Below are 24,487 nucleotides of genomic sequence, written 5' to 3'. Positions count from 1 at the left end.
ACCAAAGGGGACAGAGACACTTTTGATTCTCAGATTCTCAGCTATGCAGTCCCAGGCCTCATCCCCAGGCCTTTGCATCTGGGCTGAATTGGTCTCTCCCTTCTCAGGGTGGACTGGTGTAGGAGGGGCCAGAGGCACTGTAGGGGTCGTCTGCCAATGTCTTCAGCCAGGGGCTTCTTCCTGATGAGGTCTCAGGCTTTGGTCTTGGGCCCAGGCCCAAGGGCAGAAATGATTCCACCTGGGCACCGGGAACCTACCTGTACACCCTGGCCTTGAACTAAGGGTGCAGTTGAAGCTATGGTCACTGACTAGGTGGCCTGAGTGAGGGTGCCAGGATGGAGGGAGAGAGGTCTGAGGTGGCACATGTGAGTCATGAGACTTGAGTGAATAGAATGTCAGGAGATGGGAGCTGGTCCCCTCAAATGACCCCTGTGGGCCAGGAGTTGTGAACCCTCTGCACATTGCTTCCTGTTGATCTGGTCCCTTCTTCCCTTTTTTCCTCCCTGGAAATATTCTGAATCTTAGAACCCCAATGGACTCTCAAACTCAAGATGCTGACCAGTAAGTCTGGGGCAAGGTTCAGAGATTTATTTTTTAAAAAAATATTTTTAATGATTTCAGAGAGGAAAGGGAAGGGAAGGGAGAGGGAGAGATGGAAACATCAGTGATGAGAGAGGATCATTGATTGGCTATCTCCTGCACGCCCTCTACTGGAGATGGAGCTTGCAACCCCGGGCATGTACCCTGACTGGGAATCAAACCATGACCTCTAGGTTCATAGGTCAATGCTCAACCACTGAGCCACTCTGGCTGGGCTGAGAATCTGTATTTTTAACAAGCTCAAGTGACTTGTGATGCATGTGGTCCTCTGACTAGACCTGGAAAACTGCTGTCCCAAGCCTCCCAGCCAGGCAAGCTCTAAGGAACCCCTTCCAAGCCTTCTGGCAGATAAGAGACTGGTGTGCCTAATGGTTTTCCACAACTAAAGTTAGATGCATTTTCACTTGGAATGCTGTCATCAGCTGAGCTTCTCCCCTGTTTAAAATAAATGATGGAGCCCAGTTGGAGTGGCTCAGTTAGTTGAACATAGTTTTGTGCACCGAACTGTTACCCGTTCGATTCCTGGTCAGTGTACATACCTGGTTGTGGGTTCAATCTCTGGTCAGGTACTTACAGGAGACAACTGATGTTTCTCCCTCCCTCTCTCTAAGCATGTCCTCGGTAAGGATTAAAATAATAATAAATAAATGATGGAGTCTCAAGCAATAGCCCTATCTCCAACCCTCCCCTGCCAAGTATCTCCAAAGATCTGGCTACCCTAGATCACCCATTTATTTCTGAGCTCCTTGCTCTGTCCCGAGTTCTCCCCTCAAAGCACATTGTGACAGGTTCTGCTGTGTCCTAAAGCCCCAAGAGTCTGCCCATGGTCCCTGAAACAGGTGTTTCCCTAAGGTTTCATTTTTGGACCTCTTCTGCTTGACAGGTGTCCTCATTTGAAGAGCAAAAGTGAGAGGAACACTTCTAATCCAGAGCTCCCAATATTTATACCCAGCCTCTGGGGGGTGCCAGCCCCATTTTTTTAGGGGCTACCTTGATGTCTCCCCTAGGCCAGCCCACTGGAGCTCTTCCAAATAGGCTCTTTGATTTGAGGGGAATCTAGCCACATTTGTCACTTAGGGTGGTCCAGCTGGGTGGGACTGTCTGGCTCCTTTCTGAGTTGCATACCCTGAGAGAGAAAAGAGGGCCTGCCATCTTTAAGAGAGCCTCTTAGTAGCCAGGCTTCCCTGTTGGAAACTTCTGACTTCTTGTTGCTTTCCCTGTTAAAACTATTACTACTGGCTTATCTTCCTGACCTCTGGCCCCTGAGCCTCCACCCCCATGGGTGTCTGTTCTTGTGCCCCAGATTTGCAGCCCCAGGATCTCTTCGTACCCCTACCACCCTACCCACCCCGCCAAGGCACTATAGTCCCTTGTTTGGGGGTCTTTGAAACTTACCATCAGCCTGCTCACTTTTGCTCAGAGCCAAACACAGCCCAGGGATGTATGACGAGCACTTTGCACTAGTTTGTTTGTTGCCTACTCAGAGACTGCCCAGCTCTGCTCCATACGGCATTGGGCCACACTGCCCCTGCCTGGAGTTAGGGGTGTTGGTTCAGATCCTGATTTTGCCCTAACCAGCCTCATGACCCAACAGATTCCTTGAGCCCACAGAGTTCCTGTATCCTCCTCTACAATGTGGAAGGTGGTAATAATAGTCCTGTCTCACAGGGCTCTTGTGAGGATTGACATTATGTGGCTTCATCTCTAAGGGTCCTTGGAATATAATATTGCCTGATCTGTATTCTGTTATTTAATCCTCAAAACTACCCTGTCAAATAGATTGTTGCTGTCAGACCCATTCTGAAGATGAGAGGGAGGCTCAGAAAGCCAAGTGATTTGCCCAAGAGCACATAGCTGTAAAGCAGCAGAGGTGGTATTATTCTAATGCAATCATTTCACTCCAGAGCCCAAGTTTCTAATCACTAACAACTCTATCCCTGTACCCCTGTGTTATGGGTTCTCTTTCTTCATCTTGAGTTCATTGATTCAAGAAATATTTTGGCATGTCTACTACCTAGGAATATAGCAGTGAATGAACAGAGGAAGCTCTGCCCTTATGGAGCTTACATTTTGGTCAGGACACATGGGAAGAAATGTATAGGAACGGTAGATGCTTGCCCAGGGCTCCTCTTCCTCACTGTCTGTCCTGGGGGCACAGACCAGGACCCCCTATCTCACCTCCGTACTATTTCTTGCACCTGAAGGCCTCAAGAGATAGACATTGGCTGAATTGGACTGGTGTGCGTTTGACCCTTGTGAAGGCAGAAGTGGATCACAGCAGGACCTGGTGTAGGGCTTGAAGGCAATGGAATCCTAAGGGGATGGGGGCAGTGGCAGTGCTGGCATGGAAGGAATGGGAGTACCATCCAATGCCAGGCTGAAGATAGACTTTATTAGGGAACTACAAATCAACAACCATACTGCTTTACACCCACTAGGATGACTATAACAAGAAAAGAGAAACAATAAGTATCGGGAAGATAGGGAGCAATTGGAACCCTCATACACTGCTGGTGGCAATGTCAAATGGTGCAGCCATTTTGAAATAGTATTGCAGTTCCTCAACATAGAGTCACCATTTAACCCAGCACTTTCACTCCTAGGTATATACCAAAGAGAATCAAAAACATATGTCCAGGCAAAAACTTGTACATGGGTGTTCATAGTAGCATTATTTACAATAGCCAGAAGCAGGAAACAACCCAAATGTTCGTCAACTGAGTGGGTAAACAAAATGTGGTCTATCCATACAATGGAATATTATTCAGCCATGAAAAGGAATAAAGTTCTGGTAGATGCTACAACATGAATAAGTTTTGAAAACATTATGCTGAGTAAAGAAGCCCTGCACAAAAGACCACATACTGGATGGTTCCATTTCTATAAAATCTCTAGAATAAGTAGATAATAGAGATGGAAAGTAGACTATTGGTTGTTAGGGGTAGTGGGCACAGGGATTGGAGAATAACTGTTAATGGATGCAGGGTTTCTTTCGGGGGTGATGAAAATGTTCTAAAATGGATTGTGTTTTTTTAAAAAATATTTTTTTAATCGACTTTGGAGAGGAAAGGAGAGGGAGAGAGAGATGGAAACATCAATGATGAGAGAGAATCATTGATCGACTGCCTCCTGTACCCTCTGGACTGGGGATCAAGCCTGCAACCTGGGCATGTGCCCTGACCAGGAATCATACTGTGACCTCCTAGTTCATAGGTTAACACTCAACCACTGAGCCATGCCAGTCGGGCATAAAATTAATTGTGGTGATGGTTGCACAGCATGGTAAATATACAGAAAACATTGAATTGTATACTTTAAAAATATATATATTTTTATTGATTTCAGAGAGGAAGGAAGAAGGAGAAAGAGATAGAAACATCAATGATGAGAGAGAATCATTGATTGGCTGCCTCCTGCATGCCCCTTACTGGGAATCAAGCCCGCAACCCAAGTGCCCTTGACTGGAATCGAACCCGGGACCCTCCAGTTTGCAGGCCGACACTGTATCCACTGAGCCAAACCAGCCAGGGCTAAATCGTATACTTTAAAATGGTCAGTGGTATGGTATGTGAATTATATCTCAATAAAGCTCTTACTCAAAAAAATATTAGCCAGACTTTTCCTGCATTAATGCTGACAGAAGGCACCAGGAAGTAGACTCAAGAACTTGCTGAGTGATTGGGGGAGATTCTTTGTGGTTACATTGCTGTAATTCTCATGAAATGGTTGCAGAGAAGTGATTGTGGAGGAGGCTTTGATTCATCCTTAAGGCCTCAGCTTATGTGATATGCCCCCCCGCCCCCCAACCTCATAACCCTCCCTTTGTCACTCGCCATCACTCTTGGTGTCTTCTTTCTTTCCTCTTTAGCACTTCCTACACTTGGAATTATTTTCTGTGGAGCCGATTTTGTCTGACTCTTGCTGGGCTGAGTTCCATGAGGTCAGGGGCTTGTCTGTATCTGGTTTACCCCACAGTAGGTGTTCAATAAATACCTGTAGAGTGAATGAACCCATACAGGGTAGGGAAAAAGTAGTTTATAGTTGTGAGGACGTGAAACACAGAGTTTATTCTTGTATTATTATTTATTAATTATTGTATTATTTTCCATACAAACAATTGTAAACCCACTTTTGCCCCACCCTGTATATACTGATAACTGGGGGAGGTCTGGGCTAGGGTCCATGCTTGCTGCAAGGGAGGGAGTGAGCAGAGTGGATCAGGGTGTCTCCTGGCCCCAGTGGCTTTCTTTTTCCCTCTGTTTCAGTTCCAGGAGAATGTCTCTGGAAAGGAAGCCCAAAGCCTGGTCTGGCTGGGAAGAGGGGAGAGGGGTGGGGAGCAGGAATGGGGGCTGGGCGGGCCTGGGGAGGAAGTCTGTAGCCTCAGGCTGCCGAGGGCGTGGTGTCTGTGTTTGCACCTTTGGAATGTGGCTGATTCACTCTGGGGAGAGCCATGTGCAGCCACTGTTGTTGCCTTGGATCTGACATCTGGAGGCTGAATTCCCAGAGGAGACAGATTCTTACAAGCAGATGCCAACTTTGAAGGTCAAACTGAGTGATGGAGGTGCTTTAGAAGGAGGTCCAGACCCCGCCCCCCCCCCCCCCCCCAGCCCCCGGATTCTGGGAGAGAGGTGAGGCCCCATCCCCAGCCATGTTCCAGCCCCTAAGCTACCAGAGCTCTGCAGTCAGACCTGTTTTCAAAGGCCAGTTACTTAACAATTCATATAACTGCAAAGGCTGAGGGCCTGGCTGGTCAAGTGCTCAGCAGTGGTGCTGGGACACTGAATTGCATCGCTCCATCCAGTAGGCTCTGTGTCACCCAGCTTGGCTCTCCCTGGATTCCAGCAAGACCCCAGGCTTGCCTCTTGTTGGGTCTCAGCTCATCCCTGATGCTGATTGGACAGGTCTGGGTCAGGAGCTTACTCTAGCCCAGAGTAGACACCCCTAGAGCCACACAGGGAAAGTGGGAGTGAGGGGTCCCCCAAAGGAACCAATGCCAGGGGGTGGCAGAAACAGCACACAACCCCACTCTGCTCAGCTGCCTCCATAGGACTGGCTTCTGGGGCTCATGCCAGGCACTGTGCTCAACTTCACGGCTCTTACTTACTGAGTATTCTGCTGGCTATGTTCCTTAAGTTCTCAGAAGCTCAGTTTCTTTCTTTTTACTACTCGCCCAAAGATATTTTTTCCATTGATTTTCAGACAGAGTGGAAGGACCTGGGGGAGAGAGAGAAACATTGAAGTGAGAGAGACACATCGATTGGTTGCCTCCCTCAGGTGCCTGGTATCAAACCTGCAGCTGAGATATGTGCCCTTGACTGGGAATTGAACCTGAGACCTTTTGGTCCAAGGGTTAGCTCTAACCACTGAGCAACTGGCCAGGGCATTTTCTTCATCTATGAAATCTCATAGGCTTCTTTTTTTTTTTTAAATATATTTTATTGATATTTTACAGAGAGGAAGGGAGAGGGATAGAGATCTAGAAACATCGATGAGAGAGAAACATCGATCAGCTGCCTCCTGCACACCTCCTACTGGGGATGTGCCCGCAACCAAGGTACATGCCCTTGACCGGAATCGAACCCGGGACCCTTCAGCCCTCAGGCCGACGCTCTATCCACTGAGCCAAACCGGTTTCGGCTCATAGGCTTCTTTTAAAAATTGAATTAGTCAATAAATGCAAATCCCTTGGCCCACAGGAGGCAAGGTGATAACATGTCTAATTTCCTTTCTCTTCCCTGTATCTAGGTATTATGTGATTCCTCTGTGATGGTGCAGGCAGGTGTGTGTATGTGTGTACATGTGTGCACATGCATGTAGCATGCCCCTTTCTCTCCTCCAAGGAGTTCTGTATTGTTTGGCTTTCCCCCAGAGATTTAGGGACTATATAGGACAGAGGGTAAAGGCAGGAGGGAGAGGGAAGGGGTTGAAGGAGAAGTGTATGGGTCTCACTTGCTGGTCTACAGTTCAGGCCTGCCTCTGGGAGTCATCTTTCTATTCCCTCAGTTCTACCTGGGGCTGGAGGGGGCCCAGGCTCTGGGGAGTGGCTGCCTCTGTCCTCCTATATCACGTTAAATGCATGTTGGTCATTTGACATTGGGGGACAGCAGTGAAACAGGCTTGCTGATCTCATATTCTCTCCTCTAGAACCCTGGAACCTGGGGGTGAGTTGGAGAGGAACCCAGGCTTGGGGATTCTCAGAAGAAGAAGCTGGTGCTCAGAGTATTCTGAGCCCTTTGGACACCTCGAAGAAACCAGGGGCTTCTGGGAAGGCAGAGAGCAGGCTTGCTGTAAGCTTTTCCAGCTTTTGTCAACTGAGGTAAAGCACCTCTCAGACTCTGCTTGGGGCCATGGAGCACTAGGCCAAGTTTCCACCTCCTTGACTCAGTGCCTTCCCCTCCTGCCAGTCCTGCTTGGTGCCACACCTCTGAGCTGCCACAGGTCTGTGGGTGCCAGCCATCCTCACCCAACCATCCAAGTCCTTCGACTCTCATCCCAAACGCCACCACATGCACCTGTGGTTATTCTCATCTCCATGGCCATTCTGGCATTTCATATAATGGAATCATGCAATTGTGTCTGGCTTCTTTCACTGAGTATCATGTTTTTAAGGTCTATCCATATTGTAACACCTGTCAGTACTTCATTCCTTTTTTTGTTAATCTTCACCCGAGGATATTTTCCCATTGATTTTTAGAGAGAGTAGAAGGGAGGGAAAGAGAGAGAGAAACATAGATGTAAGAGACATATCTATTGGTTGCCTCCTGCACACACCTCAACCGGGGGCCAGGGTAGGTGCCCTTGACCAGAATCGAACCCACAACCCTTCAGTCCTTGGGCCAACGCTCTAACCGCTGAGCAAAACCAGCTAGGGCAGTACTTCATTCTTTTTATGGTCAAATAATATTCCATTGTGTGGATAGATCAGAATTTGTGTATCTATTCATTGATCAATGGATGTTTGTGTTGTTTCTACCTTTTGTGAATGATGCTGCTATTCCTGTATAGTTTTTTTTAGTAAAGATGAAGGTTTTCAATATAAGTGCTTTTTAAAAAAAAAAAAAAATCACCCGAGGACATGTTTAGAGAGTGGAAGGGAAAGAGGGGAGGAGAGAAAGAGAGAGAAAGAGAGAGAGAGAGATGCATTGATGTGAGAGAAGCATTGATCAGCCGCATACATACCCTGACCGGGAATTGAACCCCCAACCTTTCTTGGTGCATGGGATGATGCTCCAACCAACTGAGCCACTCTGGCCAGGCTCCATATAAGTGTTCTTTTATTTATTTATTTATTTTTATTTTAAAATATATCTTATTGATTTTTTACAGAGAGGAAGGGAGAGGGATAGAGAGTTAGAAACATCGATGAGAGAGAAACATCGATCAGCTGCACACCCCCTACTGGGGATGTGCCCACAACCAAGGTACATGCCCTTGACTGGAATCGAACCTGGGACCGTTGAGTCCGCAGGCCGACACTCTATCCACTGAGCCAAACCGGTTAGGGCGATATAAGTGTTTTTTTGACAAACACTTCATTTAATCCTCACAACAGCCCTGTGTGTCAGTGCGGGCATGCTCTTCCTCCTGCAGATAAGGAAACTGAGGCTCAGAGAGGTGAGTCAAGGTCACACAGCTGGAAGCACTGGGATTATCTGGCTCTTGGCCATTAGGCCCTATGATGCGTACTGAGGTGTTTCCGTTCATTTTTAGTGGAGCCTTGCCAAGTGCTATCCCACAGTAAATGTTGCTTATTCTTCCATCAAGGCTCATGCAGAACTCAAGCCCTAGATGTGCTCCATGTTCTATCATGGTGAGTGCCAGTCATGTGCTCAGTGGTAATCCTGTGGCTCCACAGAAGCACCTCAGGTGGTTACGGAAAGTCCCTACTGTTGCAGATTCATCCACAGATCTGTGACTGGGCATTTAACGCCTGCCTCTGAATACATTTTCAGCCTGTATCACCTTGCTTTTCTGGGATCCCAAGGCTGTCTTTCATCTCTTGCCTTGGATTTGGCACACAGACATGAGTTTACCAGCTGGTGAACTTTGCTTCTTTCACCTTCCTTCCCTTGTTACATGGTGGGTAGGTGTGCAAGTCCTGTTGTCATACAAGCCATGGTTCAAGTCGGCTCTGCCACTCTGGCTATGTGGCTTCAGGCAAGTTTCTCAACCTCTGAGCCTCTATCTGCTCATCTCTAGTGGAGGAGTCATAATACTACCTATTGATACACTGATTAGGTGGTTGTGGAACTAAGAAAAGGGAGATGAAGCCCGGCCTGTGTGGCTCAGTGGTTGCGTGTTGACCCATGCACCAAGAGGTTGCTGGTTTGATTCCCAGTCAGGGCACATGCCCAGGTAATGGGCTTGATTCCCAGTGGAAGTGTAAAGGAAAAGGGAGATGTGCCCACTCAGTATCCAGCCCCTCACACACACTTGGGAAGCCACTCGTCTCTGGTCATTCCTCACTGCAAAGGCAGGCTGGCACCTGGCCCGGGGAGGGGGCAGGAGCTTTGTGTCTCTCCCTGCCCCTGGGACAGTGGGAGGCTCCCATGACTCAGTTCTGTCCAAGGAGCGGGAAGTCAAGGCCAGACCTCTGAGGTAGGGAACCCAAGGGATCTCCCTGTTCTCCTCCTCACTCTGCTCTCTGCCCATCTCCCATCTCCCATCTCCCCATCTCCCATCTCCCCATCTCCCATCTCCCCATCCAGTGCTTCCAGCAAAGCTGGGTAGGGCCCAATGCATTCTCTGCTGGTTGTCTTGGCCCGGTCCTCCACCCCGTCCCTAGATCTGCAGCACAGACCTGCTGCCCTGTGAACCACCCTGAGTGGGAGCCATAGCCCCCAGCCTGAGGCTGGAGAGGCAGTCATTCGGAGGAGATGTGGATCAAGGATGGGAAGACCTCTAGTCGCCAGAGTGGAGCCTCCAGCTCCTGCCAGGGAAACCCTCCCAGCGGCTGCTTAGCCTTTCCCAGCCCTGCCCTTCTCCTTAGCTTCTCACATTTCAGCTTCTGAGTTACTGGCACCACCTTGTGCTGCTGTGCTGCTGAGGCCACTGTACCAGACAGATGTTAACCCCCCATGTGCTGGTAGTGGGCTCCCTGGGAATAGCAGCAGGGGCTCAGGGTCCGCAGGGGCTGAGGGAGGGAAAGCCGTCGTGAAACCAGTCCCTTGGCTCTAGCCTGGCTCCCCTGCTGGGCTTCATCTTGATCCTCCCTGTCTGTCCAAACTGAAAGCTGAAGCCTCCCGACCCCTAGGAGCTGTTCCTCTGGCTGCCTGGACACTTGACAGTCGACCACAGGACCTGGTGTCTCTGTCACTAAGTGCTTGACCTTGTCCTTTCTTGTAGCCTGTGTCTTCTCCCTCCATATTTCTTGCCACACCCAGCTGGACTCCCCTCTTGCACCTGGACCACTAGTCCCAGTGAGTCTTGAGGCCACAGGAGGTTGTGAGGAGCCTGCAAGGAGCCAGGTGCTGGCACTGACTAGCTGGGACAATCTTGAGCAAGTCCTTGAGGTATCATCACAGAGGTGGGTGCTGTAGTGAGGATGAAATGGGGAATTTGAGTAAAGCCGCCAGAGCGTCAGCTGGCACTTAGTGGCACTCAGGGACTCCTGCCCACATGCACATAGGCCTCCCCGCCACACACACACATGCCGGAGCTTTGAGACCCCTCCTCCAGAGAGCTACTGTTTCCAGCTGCCTCACCCCTCATAGCCTCTCAGGTCTGCTTTCTCGTCAGAGCAGACCTCTGTCCCTCCCCTGCCCTGGCCATGCCCAGCCCCAGCCCCATCCTTTTCCATCCTCAGGCAGGACTGGACATCCTGCCTTCTCTCCCTCACCTCTCTATTCCTCCAAGGAGCTTCAGCTGCCCAGAGAGACATTGCACACCTCCTCTGAGCTCAACAGCAACTTCAGTTGTCCTCTTCCCTGTCCCTCTGATTTGGACCTTTCTCCTGAACCCCAAATGCTCCCTCCTGGTTTCTTGTGGCCCCTTTGATGATCCTTCACCCTCCCTGCCACACCTTCTTGGTCCCTAGGCTGATTTACTCTCCTTTTATATTGACCCAACGCCCCTGAGCTCTCTCCTCCCCTTCCCCTGCACTCTCCTGGGAAGGCCCAGGGTGAGAGTCAGGTCCCAGCTTTCCAGCTATGCCATGCCTCAGGCTCCTGGTCTTCTGGGTGGGATTGTCACAGCTGAACTTGTGCTTACCGAGATCAACTGAGAAAGTGGTCAGCCATTTCATTTTTTTTAAAAAAAAATATTTTTTTGTTGATTTTAGAGAAGGGAGAGGGAGAGAGAGATAGAAACATCAATGATGAGAGAGAATCATTGATTGGCTGCCTCCTGCATATCCCCCACTGCAGATCAAGCCTGCAGCCCAGGCATGTGCCCTTGACCGGAATCGAACCTGGGACCCTTCAGTCTGCAGGCTGACGCTCTATCTACTGAGCTAAATCAGCTAGGACAGCCATTTCATTTAAAACCGAAATAGTCCAGCCAGGTGGCCATATGTTGAGTTTTTATAAAGGGAATGCACCTCACTGAAGCCGCATACCTGGTTCCTCCTTGTCGACATGGTGAAAAGCAGAGACATTTCCCTGGGGGAAAGCCCTCACAGAGGGAGGCAAAACTTTACTGTGGAGTGTGAGGAGTGGAGCTGAGTGCTGATCCTGGAGGGAAGAGAAGAGGGATGAGGGCAGGAGCCCACCCCAGTGGGCTGTAGTAACAGGCCTGAAAGTAGGGAACAGAACCAGAAAGGGGGGACAGAGGACATGGGACAATTTATTGATTTTAGAGAGAGGGGAAGGGAGAGAGACAGAAAAACATCGATGTGAGAGAAACATTGATCTGTTTCTCCTGTATGCACCCCACCCGGGCATTGGATCTGAAATCTAGATATGTGCCCTGACCAGGAGTCGAACCCATAACCTTTTTGGTGTACAGGATGATGCTCCAACCAACGGAGCCACCCGGCCAGGGCTCCAGTCCCCTTTTCAAGATCTTGCTTATGAGCAAAGTGAATCAGATCGGGCTGGACAAAGGAAGTGGGCATCTGGAGGTCAGGACCTTTTGAGCCTTCTGCACAAGCCCAGTGCCTCCAAGATCGGTTAGGCCTTGTGGGTGCTGGAGGCTGGAGCTCAGTCACTCCACCCCAATCTCTGCCTTGGCTTCTCTAAATATGTTCACTCTGTTGGCTCTCCCAGGATCCTTTGTGCCAGGCGCCCTCTAGTGGTTGGGGGATGGTTGGGGGACCCCAGCCTTGTTGGCCCAGAGATGTCTGCGTCTAGAGTAGGAAAGGAGACCAGGGCATTGGGGGATATTGAGATATGCTCCAAACCCCTGCACGAGTGTCTGACCCCCATTCTATTTTCCTTGGAGTATTCAGGATCCCCTCCCAAGCAGGGGCTTTTTGCTTCTATGGGGCCTTCATTCCTGACCCAAGAACTTGTATCCACACCCCCCAAACCCCAACTCCTAAACAGGTTGGGGTCCCACATGTACCAGAGCATGCTAGGGTCCAAAAGGCCATCTGTTCACCTGCACCGCCCCCCACTCCACACACACACACTCATGGCATATTTGCTTAGAGGAAAAGCCTCAAATTAGTATTGGGACCCTAGATTCCTGTTTAGGTTCCATCTCCATTTCTCGTATGTCATTAGGGAAGTCCCTTAACTTTCTCTGTACCTCTTTCATGTTTCCCTCATCTGTGGTAACAGAATTCTTCTAAGGCCCCCAATGACCTTTGCCCTTATATACTCCCCTTCCATTGAGTGGGCAGAACCTGTGAATAGGGTATCATTCCCATGATTAGATTATGCTATATATGCATAGTTGACCTTGAGATAGAGACATTATCCTGATAATGTCAAGCGAACAATATCCATTTGTTTGAGCTAATCACATGAGTCTTTTAGAAGTAGAGAGTTTTCTCTGGCTGCTTGTGGAAGAGGAAATTGGAGAGATTTGAATCGAGAGAGGGATTCATGCCTGTGACATTCTCTTGTTCAGATGGAGGAGGCCAGGGCACAAGGACCTGAGGATGGCTTCTAGGAGCTGAGAGCCAACCCCAGCCAGTAGCCAGCAAGCCAACGAGACCTCATTCTATAGCCAAAAGGAACTGAATTCTGCCGACATCCAGTGAATTTGGAAGAGGACCAGAACTCCAGATGAAATCAAAGCCACAACCGACACCTCAATTTCAGCTGGTGAGACCCTGAACAGGGAACCCAGCCATGCCATGCCTGGCTTTCTGACCTCCTGAACTGTGTGATGATAAACAGGTACCGTTTTAAGCCAATAAATATGTGGAAATTTATTACACGGCAACAGGAAATGAATACATCATTTGTCCAAAGAGGAGAATAGTATTTTAGCAACATGTAAGATTAAAATGAGAAAAATCTATATCACCCTCCCCCCAATGCTGCTGTGTGGAATAAAAATCTGCAGCAGCTTCTGTATTTACAGTCCCCCCTCCTGGCTGCAGTTAAAGCCACATTCTTAGGTTCCATATCTTCCACCTGAGCTTCCAACCATTCTGGATGAGGGCACGTTTGTTTTGAGAAGGGCTGTGCTGATGGGACTATCAGAGCAGCCAGATCCCACTTTGGCTAAAAAAAGGAACTTTGGAACCCTCTACCGTAGGGGATCCCTGGACTTTGGCCATCTTTAGGGTCCATAAAGCCATTTAAAAAATACAGCTTTATTAGATATGATTCACCCATCTAAAGTGTAAAATTGAAAGGTTGTAGTATATCCAGAATTGTGTAACCATCATCACAATCAATTTTAGAACATTCTCTCATTGTCCCAAAAGAATCCCCCGATTAGCACTCACCCCTCATTTCTTCCTAATGCCCCCTCATTCCCTTGGCAACCACTAATCTATCTCTATAGATTTGCTTATTCTTGACATTTCATGTAAATGAAATCATTCAGTGTGTGACCTGTGTCTGGCTTCTTTCACTTAGTATCATGTTTCCAGGGCTCATTCATGTTGTGGCATGTGTCAATATTTCATTTCATTTTTTTGGTACTTCATTTCTTTTTATGACTGAATAATATTCTATTGTGTAGATGGACCACTTTTTGTGTATCCGTCATTAAAGCCTGTTGATGACTCTCATTCACTCCTCCTACATGGAATTTGGGGTGGGGCTGTGGGAAGGGGAGCAAAGGGGAGGGAAGGGCATTGGGTGCCAGCTCAGTAGATGATCTGCATTTCTAATAGGGATCATCCATGGGCATTTAATTAATTACACTCTTTAAAGAGGTCTAATTTTTAAAGGGCAAGCATTCTGCGGGCTGATTTTCACACCATTCGATCTTACGTGCAGTTGTCTCTGCTGTAAAGCAGGTGAGCCCCATATTCAATGTCAACCTTACAACATGGCTGTTTCTTTCACCTGCAGCAAGTTTTATTTATTTTTATTATTTAATATATTTTTATTGATTTCAGAGAGCAAAGGAGAGGGAGAAAGAGATAGAAACATCAATGATGAGAGAGAATCATAGATCGGCTGCTCCCCACACCAGGGATTGAGCCCGCAACCCAGGCATGTGCCCTGACTAGGAATCAAACCATGACCTCCTGGTTCATAGGTTGATGCTTAACCGAGCCACTCTGGCTGGGCCACTTGCAGCAAGTTTTAACAGGGAGATAGGGCCGGGGGTTGGCCTCTCCTCTGTCCCTCCCTGCACATCACCAGACTCTGTCATTCTCCCTGGGCCTCCCAGACACCTCTGGCCACCACCACCCATGGCAACCAGGTACCAGTGATATACGAACTACACTTATTGATGCCAGGCATGCCACTAACTTCTCATGATAGCCTGAAAGCTAGGTGCTGTACGACCTCTGTGTTACGACCCTGGAGCTGGGGTTCAGGCAGAGTCTGGATTCTGAACCACACTGCATAGCTCCTAGTCCTTTCTGGAACTGTTGTCCAAAGAGCAGAGAGTGTGTGTGGACAGATGAGGGAGGTCTGAGGACTGTGGCCCCAGGGGGTAGCCTCCCAGATGCCAAGAAAAAAAGAATTTCAAGACGGTCAGATATGGTGAAGACAGAAAACAGAGCTCTTTGGAGGTCACCAGTGACTTTAGCAAGAGCAGTTCTTATGAAGTTGACTTTCCAATTTTCCCAGCACCATTTATTGAAGAGGCTTTTTATTTTTTACACTCCATTGTGTGTTTCTGTCTCCTTTGTAGAAAATTATTTTCCCATATACATGTGGTTTTATATCTGTGCTCTTAATTCTGTTCCATTGATCTGTGTGTCTTTTTTTTTTTTTTTCCTGCCAAACCATGCTGTTTTGATTATTGTAGCTCTGTAGTATAATTTGAAGTCAGGTAGTATGATACCTCTGGCTTCATTCTTTTTTCTCAGGATTGCTTTGGCTATTCGGGATCTTTGGTGGTTCTATACAAATCTGATGATTTCTTGTTCTATTTCTTTAAAAAATGACATTGGGATTTTGATGGGGATTGTATTAAATCTGTATATTGCTTTGGGTAATGCGGCCATTTTAACTATCTTGATTCTTCCAATCCATGAACCTGGGATATTTTTCTATTTTGTTGTCTTTTTCAATCTCTTTTAATAATGCTTTATAGTTTTCAGTATATAGGTTTTTTACATCCTTTGTTAAGTTTATTCTTAGATATTTTATTCTTTTGGTTGCAATTGCAAAAGGAATTTCTTTTTCAGAAGTTTTATTGTTAGTATACAGTAAGACAGTAGATTTTTGTACACCGATTTTGTATCCTACAACTTTACTGTATTTGTTGTTGTTTGTAATAGTTTTTTTGTGGAGTCTTTAGGGTTTTCTATGTGAAGAATCATGTTATCTGCAAAAAGTGACACTTTTACTTCTTCTTTCCCGATTGGGATGACTTTTATTTCTTTCAGTTGCCTTATTGCTCTGGCAGAACTATCTATATAATAAATAAAGAGTCAGGTGCCGTCATGACTGAACGGACGACTGGTCACCATGAAGTGCATGGAGCACCTCTCGGTCCCCCCTGCCTCCCTCCGGCCCCCTAGCCCCTTGCCATGGGGTGGGGGCGGCAGGCAGGACTGGGGACTGTTGAGTGGTGGTGGTGGCAGTGGGCTGCTTCACGGGGCAGCAGCGAGCTTAGTGGAGCAGTCACCGGACAGCAGCAAGTTTTTTTGTTTGTTTGTTTTGTTTTTAAATATATTTTATTGATATTTTACAGAGAGGAAGGAAGAGGGATTGAGAGTTAGAAACGTCGATGAGAGAGAAACATCGATCAGCTGCCTCTTGCACACCCCCCACTGGGGATGTGCCCGCAACCAAGTTACATGCCCCTGACCGGAATCGAACCTGGGACCCTTCAGTCCGCAGGCCGATGCTCTATCCACAGAGCCAAACCGATTTTGGCTGCAGCAAGTTTTGCAGGCAGTGGCAGGGTGGGGGGAGTTTCATGGAACAGTCGTGGAATGGGGGGAGTTTCGCAGAACAGTTGCAGCGTGCGGGGAGCCTCGCAGAACAGTGGTGGGGTGGGGGGAGTTTCACGGAGCATCCCGTGGCGAGCTTCAAGGGGTGGCAGCAAGCTTCGTGGAGCAGTCAAGGGGTGGGGGGAGCTTCACGGAGCAGTGGTGGGGTGGGGGGAATTTCACAGAGCATGGTGGGGCGGGAGGAGCCTCGCAGAGCAGTGGCGGGGTGGGGGGAACCTCGCGAAGCAGTGGTGGGGTGGGGGGAGCCTTGCGGAGCAGTTGAGGGGCCGTGAGCATTGCAGAGCGTCCCAGGGCGGGGAGCTTCATGTAGCGTCACAGGGCGGCAGAGGCCAGTGATGGAGGCCAGGCAAGGCCTAGGGACCCTAACCGCACACGATTTCGTGCGCGCTGGGCCTCTAGTCTATATAATAAAAGCCTAAGCGACCATTACGGCAGAACCAGAACAACCAGTCAATGACATGCACTGACCACCAGGGGGCAGATACTTAATGCAGGAGCTGCCCCCTGGTGGTCAGTGCGCGCCCACAGGGGGAGCACTGCTCAGCCAGAAGCTGGGTTCATGGCTGGCCTCTCCCGGCACCGTGGCACTACTAAGGAGCAGTGAGCCAAGCAGTAAGAAGCAGCGAGCAGGAGGGCAGTAAGGAGCAAGGGGTCCCAGACTGCGAGAGGGCACAGGCCGGCCTGAAGGACCCCCCCTCTCCAGTGCACAAATTTCATGCACCGGGCCTCTAGTGCTGAATATTCGAGTGCTGAGAGTGGGCATCCATGTCTTGTTCTTGATTTTAGAGGAAAAGCTTTCAGGTTTTCACCATTGAGTATAATGCTGGCTGAAGGCTTGTCATATATGGCCTTTATTATGTTGAAGTACTTTCCTTCTATTCCTATTTTATTGAGTGTTTTAATCATAAATGGATGTTGTATCTTATCAAATGCTTTTTCTGCATCTATTGATAAAATCATATCCTTTTATCCTTTCTTTAGTAATGTAGTGCATTACCTTGATAGATTTGCATATGTTGAACCACCCTTGTGCCCCTGGAATGAACCCCACTTGATTGTGATGTATTATGATTATTTTTTGAGGTATTATTGTATTCCATTTGTTAGTATTTTGTTTAGATTTTTGCATCTGTATTCATCAGAGATATTAGTCTGCAGTTTTCTTTGTGTTATCCTTGCCAGGTTTGGTATCAGGGTTATGTTGGCCTCCTAAAATGTGTTAGGAAGTATTGCCTCTTCAATTTTTTTGGAAGAGTTTGAGAAGGATAGGTTTTAAATCTTCTTTGAATATTTGGTAGAATTCACTGGTGAAGTCATCTGGTCCTGGACTTTTATTTTTTGGGAGGTTTTTGATGGTTGTTTTAATTTCCTCATTGCTGATTGGTCTATTTAGATTTTCCAATTCTCATGATTTAGTCTAGGAAGGTTATATATTTCTAGGGATAAGTTTTCTTCTAATTGCTTCCATTTTCTCAGAAAAACAGGATGTGAGGTCATGAGCTGAGAGTGAGGAGCAAGAGGAGGTGATAGAGGTCTTACAGAAAGGAGAAAGCGGGAGAGAGAACGTACTGGGCAATATGAAGCGACTACCAGCCATCCAAGATCCACTCCAGGATCTTGGTCTGGCATTTAAAAATAAGATCACTTGCCCTTGCCGGTTTGGCTGAGTGGATAGAGGGTTGGCCTGTGGACCAAAGGGTCCCGGGTTCAATTCCAGTCAAGGGCATGTACCATGTTTGCAGGCTCTGCCCTGGCCTGGGCCCTGGTCGGGGCTGTGTGCAGGAGGCAACCAATCGATGTATTTCTCTCATATCGATGCTTCTCTCTCTTTTCCACTCTTTCTAAAAATCAATGGAAAATATCCTCAGGTGAGGATTAACAAAAAAATAAAAATAAGATCACTCAGTAATAAGATCACTCAGTAAGGTTGTGGGATTTCCTTTCCCCAGCCCTGTTCCGCTTGGGGGGTAGGTGCAGGGCAGGAGGGGTTATTAGACTTGAAAGGGAAAGTGTATGTGAGTGATTATATTGCTAGACTATGAATTCTAAGCCAGATAAGGAGGGAAGTGAGGGCAAACTACTGCGCATAAGCTAAAGCCAGCCCACTGATACATATTTTTTTAATTGATGAGAGAGAAAAAGAAACATCGCACTTGGTTGCCTCCCACACATACCCTGACTGGGAATTGAACCCACAACCCTTTGGTGCATGGGACGATGCTCCAACTAACTGAGTCACCTGGCCAAGGCTGTTTAACTTTTAAAAAAATAAATATTTTTATTGATTTCAGAGAGGAAGGGAGAGGAAGAGAGAGATAGAAACATCAATGATGAGAGAGAATTATTGATTGGCTGCCTCCTTCATGCCCCATACTGGGGATCGAGCCCGCAACCCAGGCATGTGCCCTGACCAGGAATTGAACCAATGACCTCTTGGTTCCTGGGTAGATGCTCAACTGCTGAGCTACACCAGGCGGTGGCTGTTTAAATTTTTTTTAAAAACTGTGGTAAAATATATATATATATATATATATATATATATATATATATATATCTCATTACTTTTGCCAATTTAACCATTTTAAAGTGTATGATTCAGTGGCATTAATTACATTCAAGATGTTGTACAATCATTACCACTATTTTTTTTTTTTTAAATATATTTTATTGATTTTTTACAGAGAGAAAGAGAGAGGGATAGAGAGCTAGAAACATCGATGAGAGAGAAACATCGATCAGCTGCCTCCTGCACAGCCCCCACTGGGGATGTGCCCGCAACCAAGGTACATGCCCTTGACCGGAATCGAACCCGGGACCCTTCAGTCCGCAGGCCGACGCTCTATCCACTGAGCCAAACCGGTTTCGGCCATTACCACTATTTTCAAAAGTTTTCATCACCCCAAACAGAAACTCCATACTCCTTAAGCAATAACTTCCCATTCACCCATCCCTCCAGTCCTTGGTAACCTCTAATCTACTTTCTGTCTTTATGAATTTGCCTATTCTAGATATTTCACTTGAGTGGAATCATACAATTCTTGATCTTTTGTACTGGTTTATTTCACTTAGCATTATGTTTTCAAGGTTCACCCATGATGTAGTATGTATCAGAACTTCATTCCTTTTTAAGGCTGAATAATATTCTGTTGTATGGATAGTCCATGTTTTGTTTATCCATTCATCAGTTGATGAACAGTGGGGTGGATTGTACCTTTTGGGTATTGTGAATAATGATGCTGTGAACACCACTATACAATGATATGTTTGAGTCACCGTTTTCATTCTTTGCAGAATGAAATTACTGCAGCATATTGTAACCTCTGCTTCATTTTGTAGGGCTTACAAACTAAGAGTGGTGTCGTGGACAGAATAATGCCCCCCCTCCCAAGATATTTATATCCTAATTTCCAGTACTTGTGAATGTTACCTTACAAAGCAAAATTTGAACATGCTTAGGATCCTGAGATTGGGAAATTATTCTGGATTATTTGGGTGGGTCCAAGGCCATTGTAGAAAGGAGGCAAGAGAGTCAGAGAAGATGTGATGACAGAAGCAGAAGTTGGAGTGACACACTTTGAAGATGGAGGAAGGGGCCATGAGCCAAGAAATCCGGGCCACTTCCCAGAAGTTGGAAAGGCAAGGAAATATAATCCCCTGTAGAGCTTTCAAAAGGAACACAGCCCTGCTGACACCTTGATTTAGCCAAATATAACCCATTTGGACTTCTGACTTCCAGAGAATAAATGTGTTATTTTAAGCTACTAAGTTTATAGTAATTTATTACAGTAGCTATAGGAAACTAATACATATAACTTTTATGTGCAGTTTACAGAGAAAGTTGGCTGACTCCTAATTTAGAGCAAGAAGGTACTGTCAGATGTCAAGGATCTGAGGGATTATGCTGAACACCTTCTGAGGGCTCCAGAAAACACAGTGAACTTGAGTTTAGGAGTTGGGAGCGGGAGGGAAATGGGATCAGATTAAGGGATGTACAGAACCTCCTGGGAATGGAGGTTGGCCTGCATTTTGGGGACTTATTGTGCTACTGCATAGTGATGGGAGAGAGTTGGAGTGTAGGACTGGGGGCAGTGATGGTATTTCCGGCCTTAGGGCAGGAGCTGCTGATCCAGCTCAAAGGACTTTGGGTTTGTGCATCTGAAGGTTCTCTGTGAGAAGGTGCCTTTTGCAGAAATGGAGAGGCCAGTCGTAGTGACAGAGCTCATGGGGATCAGGCTGGGTCAAGGCAGTTCTGTAGGAAAAGAAAGATACATTTCTCCCAGCTGTTATTCATTCATCCATCCATCCAGGCACTGTACATGTTGCTCAGTGTATAGTTATGGGGTTCTGTATCCTGTTGTCCCTCAGATGTCATCGTTTCCTGAGCACATTCCCTGTGCCCACAGTTGAGGCCTTCCAGGGACTGTGATGTTAAGTGGCTTAGGCTCTGTCCTTAGGGAAAACTGTCCAACAGTTTGCTTTAGGGATTAGAAAACATGCATGCTAAACAGCTCAACATCTACAAGGTGCTCTCACTATCTAATAACAATAATAATCTCTAACTAGAGGCCCCGTGCACGAAATTCATGCAGGTGGGGGAGGTCCCCTCAGCCTGGCCTGTGCCACCCTCTTGCAGTCCGGGAGCCCTCAGGGGATGTCTGACAGCTTAGGCCTGGGGAGCCTGCCTAAGCCAGCAGTTGGACATCCATAGGGCTGCTGTGAAGCCGGGCTTCTGGCTCAGCAGTGCTGGGGGGGTGGGGTCCCTCAGTCCAGCCTGCCCTAGTGCAGTCCAGGAGCCCTCTGGGGATGTGTGACAGCTTAGGCCTGGGCAGGAGGCCTAAGCTGGCAGTTGACATCCATAGGGCTTCTGGCTCAGGGGTGCTCCCACTGTGGTGGGAGCTCCTGCGTTGAGCGTCTGCCCCCTGGTGGTCAGTGTGTGTCATAGACCTGTCATTTTGCTGCTTGGTCAATTTGCATATTAGCCTTTTATTGTATGGGATTATATAGGATAAGATAATAACAGTAATCCTTGTTATTAGTAGGAGTATTTCAATTAGGAGGTGCAATGTGGGTGGAACCTTGAAGGTGAATGGGATTGAGAAAGGTGGTCAGCAGGAGGCAGGACATTCCAAGGCAGGCAGGGTCTTCTGGAGCCTGGGGCCCACCCTCCAGGAGCCAGGGGAGGGCCTGGGGAAGGAAGGTGGGGACCTGGTGAGGGTGGTGGCGAGGACAGAAGTTCATTAGCTAGGGTCCCTCCCTTCTCCGCCCCAGGCCATCAGCCCTGGTAGAAAGCGCACCCTGGTGGAGGAGCAAGTCTGGCATTGGTTTCGTGAATGAGAAGCTGCAGCTTTCCCTCCGCCCAGGCCAAGATTCCCGCCGTCCTGCCTCCCCGCAGAGGGGGAAAGTGTGTATGTCGAAGGTTAGGACGGGACCCGGCAGCAGCCACCAGACCTCCCAGCCGCGCTGGCAGCCTGCCCCCAGGCCGCTGCCGTCTTGGCCTCCCTCCACGTTTCCCTCCCTGCCGGGGCCTCCGCTTCCTAGGGCAGCCCCAGGATCCGAGGCGCCCGGCGCGCCCCCTTTGCATTCCTCTCTCCAGCTCCGGGATTCCCAGGCTTTGGAGCTGGGCTAGGCGGCCAGTGCCGGGCAGCTGGGCAGGGAGGGAGGGTGGGAGGCAGTAAGCTGGCTGGCCTCCGAAGTCGGCCCCAAGTTGCATGTGGGAAGCGGTGTCTGTGACGCAAGTTTCCAGGGGGCCCTGAGCTTGGAGGGAGCGCGCCAGAGCGGCTCCACTCTGCAGTTACAATTGTAAAAAGCGAAAAGCCCCTAGCAGCACCCCAGGCCGCTTTCCCGGGGCCCTGCTGCGCGTACCCCGCCCTCGAGGGCCGCAGAGCGCTAAGACCCTGCACTGGGCAGTCCCCGCCGGACCCCGGTCGCACTGGCTGGGCTCCCCCGCGGTGGCTGGCTTTTTTTTTTCTTCCCAACGCTTGCCAACCTGTCAGCTGATGGACCTCATCACCCATAGTGGCGCATGTAGCTCAGCCGCAACTCGCTCCATTCACGCCGTGCCTTCCCAGTCAACCCGCAGCCCCCCGCTTCTCGCGCCGGGGGGAGGCCCACAGATCCCGGCGGCCCCTTGCCCACCGGGGCCCGAGCCCTTCTCATCACGGCTTTGCGCCGCCCGGGGGGCGCTGCAAATAGTCCTTTGTTTACATGCAATTCCTTACTCCGCGGAAGGAGGCCGGGGGAGTGCTGAGTTTTCACCAGCTGTTTCCCGCCTTGAAACAGACATCTGATCAGCTGCAAACACACACACACACATACACGCGCCCGGGGAGGCAGGCCGGAGAGACCTCCCTCTCGCCCCTCCCGCCCGCCTCCCTCCCCTTGCCGCCGCCGCCGCCGCCAGCATCTGGGACCGGCCGATTCTGCACCACCGTCCAGCGCTGCCCTTTGATTCGGATTTCCATCTTGCATTCTCCGGCGGACCACGGGACCCGGCTCGTGCAGAGGAGGGGGGCCGATCGCTATGGAGTATTTCATGGTGCCCACTCAGAAGGTGCCCTCTTTGCAACATTTCAGGAAAACAGAGAAAGAAGTGATAGGAGGGCTCTGTAGGTGTGTACTCCTCCCCCTACCCCCTACCCCCTTCCTACAATTGCAGCCCCGGGCGAGCCAGCCCGAGTGGGCGCGTGTGTGCGCACGCATGGCCCGCGCCGCCGACCCCGCTCGCTTTTCTTAGCCGCCCGGGCGGTTGCAGCCCCGTACGCCGATCTCGCGCCGTCCGGGAACCCTCCTCTCTTGGAACATGGGGGCCCTGAGCGGTCCCGGTCACTTTTGTCCGCTGCAGGCGGGCGAGTCGCGACGTTTGTAATTGCAAACAGACCCACGTGGTTCTGCAGCAATCCCGGCCATGCTTGGTGCTGGTGGCTTCCCTCCCCACCCCGCGCGTCCTCCTCCCCCCTCCCGCATTGGCTTCCTTCCTTTCCCTCCTTCCTCGCTGTCTCTGGGCACCCCCTCCAAGGGGGTCTGGGGGCCCCGAGGCGCGTGGGGGGCCGCGGGCGGGCAGCTACAATGCAGCCACGCCGCGGCTCGGGGCGTGGGGGGGGGCGGGGAGCCGGGTGGTGTGCCTGTTTGCAGGATGGAGTACTGCGGCGGGGGTGTGCTCGCATAGGGGTAGAGGGGTGGGTGGGACCCTAGGGACTTGCGCGGCGAGCCGGGAGCGCCGCGGACCCGGGCACGTTGCGGCCGCTGCTTGCTCGCTTGCCGCCCGAGCACTGTTTACTAGCGAGGCCTGGACGTGACTCTGCAGCCCTCTTGGAGTAGGCGGACCTCGGCGCGCCGCCTCGCGGGAGCTGTAGTTCTCCGCGACTCTCCGGTGCGGCATTGTGGGAGTTGTAGGCGCGTCCGGGCCACGCTTTCCCCGCACAAAGCTCAGCCTCTGCTGGCGGGATAGGCGAGGCAGGCCAGGTGGGGGGAGCTTTTGGGATAGTGGGTACCAGAAGCCGCGCCGAGTCTCACCAGACCCTGCACATAGGTCTCTACCGCAAACTTTCCCATCCCACCTTCTTCCCCCAGCTATAAACCGAAAGCGGCAGGTCTCCCAGCGGGGCGAGTGGGTGGGTGGTCCGAGGTCCGCAGCTCCCCGCTACTTTACAAATTTGACCCGGGTTGTTACAGAAGCCACTTTACTAGTTTGACCCGGTTGCTCCAGATCCACCTTTTACAAAAGATGATGACTTCACGCACCACTCCCATCAGAATCACCCTGGACACTTGTTAAAATGCCGATGTCCGCAACTCCGATAGCTAGAAGGGAGGGCCTGGCCATCTGTATACTGAACACCACCCGGGGGACGGCAGAGATTCGTGGGGGGTTCTCCCGTGTGCCCGTTTGGAACCTGCAGTCTCTTTTCTGAGACACTGCTCTAGGAGGGAAATGGCTCCCTAGGGTTGAGGCCACGTGCTCTGCCGCCAGGGAAGGCAAGGCGTGGATATTGAGGGAGGTGGAGCCCCAGATGGTGTGGCCCAGGCTGGTGAATACCAGGCGCTGCAGGTTGGGGGGAAGGTTGCTACACATGTACTACCACCCCCACACCTCTCAACTTCACTCTCACTTCAACTATTCTCAAATACAGGCAGCCTGGGCCAGTTGGTGGGTTGCAGCTAGCAGGGCCCCCCTGAGTGTTGGCCCTTTTGAAGGGCCACTAGGGGGTCCTAGCTGTAAAACATTAAAAAAAAAAATTCTGGAGCTCTTAATATATTCTAGGGACTTGTTTAGCTAGATTTTCTTAATTGAGTTGTCAGTCTCCTGAGTTAAGTAGCCTTATGATTCCTGTGTGGGATGAGGACACAGGCTTGGAAAGGGAACAGTTACAGCAAGTGGTGGGGCTGGGGCTTTAACCCTGATCCCAG

The 24,487-nt window shown here is 49.6% G+C and overlaps 1 protein-coding gene across 5 annotated transcripts in view; it reads left to right on the top strand.

Moving 5' to 3' along the window:
- TFAP4 (transcription factor AP-4) overlaps positions 1-24,487 on the top strand; it is a 38,307-nt gene that overhangs the window by 1,811 nt on the left and 12,009 nt on the right. For 2 of the 5 annotated variants that reach the window (XM_080681318.1, XM_080681316.1), the window contains exon 1: positions 22,298-22,690. In XM_080681318.1, the coding sequence (XP_080537444.1) occupies positions 22,602-22,690 (89 nt within the window). In that variant the 5' untranslated portion in view covers positions 22,298-22,601. Of the gene's footprint in view, positions 1-6,744; positions 6,917-12,612; positions 12,885-22,297; positions 22,691-24,487 lie in introns of those variants that run through there. The other 3 variants (XM_080681319.1, XM_080681320.1, XM_080681317.1) reach the window with 3 other exon arrangements.

This window comes from Plecotus auritus (assembly GCF_963455305.1).
Source record: "Plecotus auritus genome assembly, chromosome: 7".
Taxonomy (NCBI): domain Eukaryota; kingdom Metazoa; phylum Chordata; class Mammalia; order Chiroptera; family Vespertilionidae; genus Plecotus; species Plecotus auritus.
The sequence above is the reverse complement of the archived record's forward strand: the minus strand, read 5'-3'. Positions and strand labels throughout refer to the sequence as shown.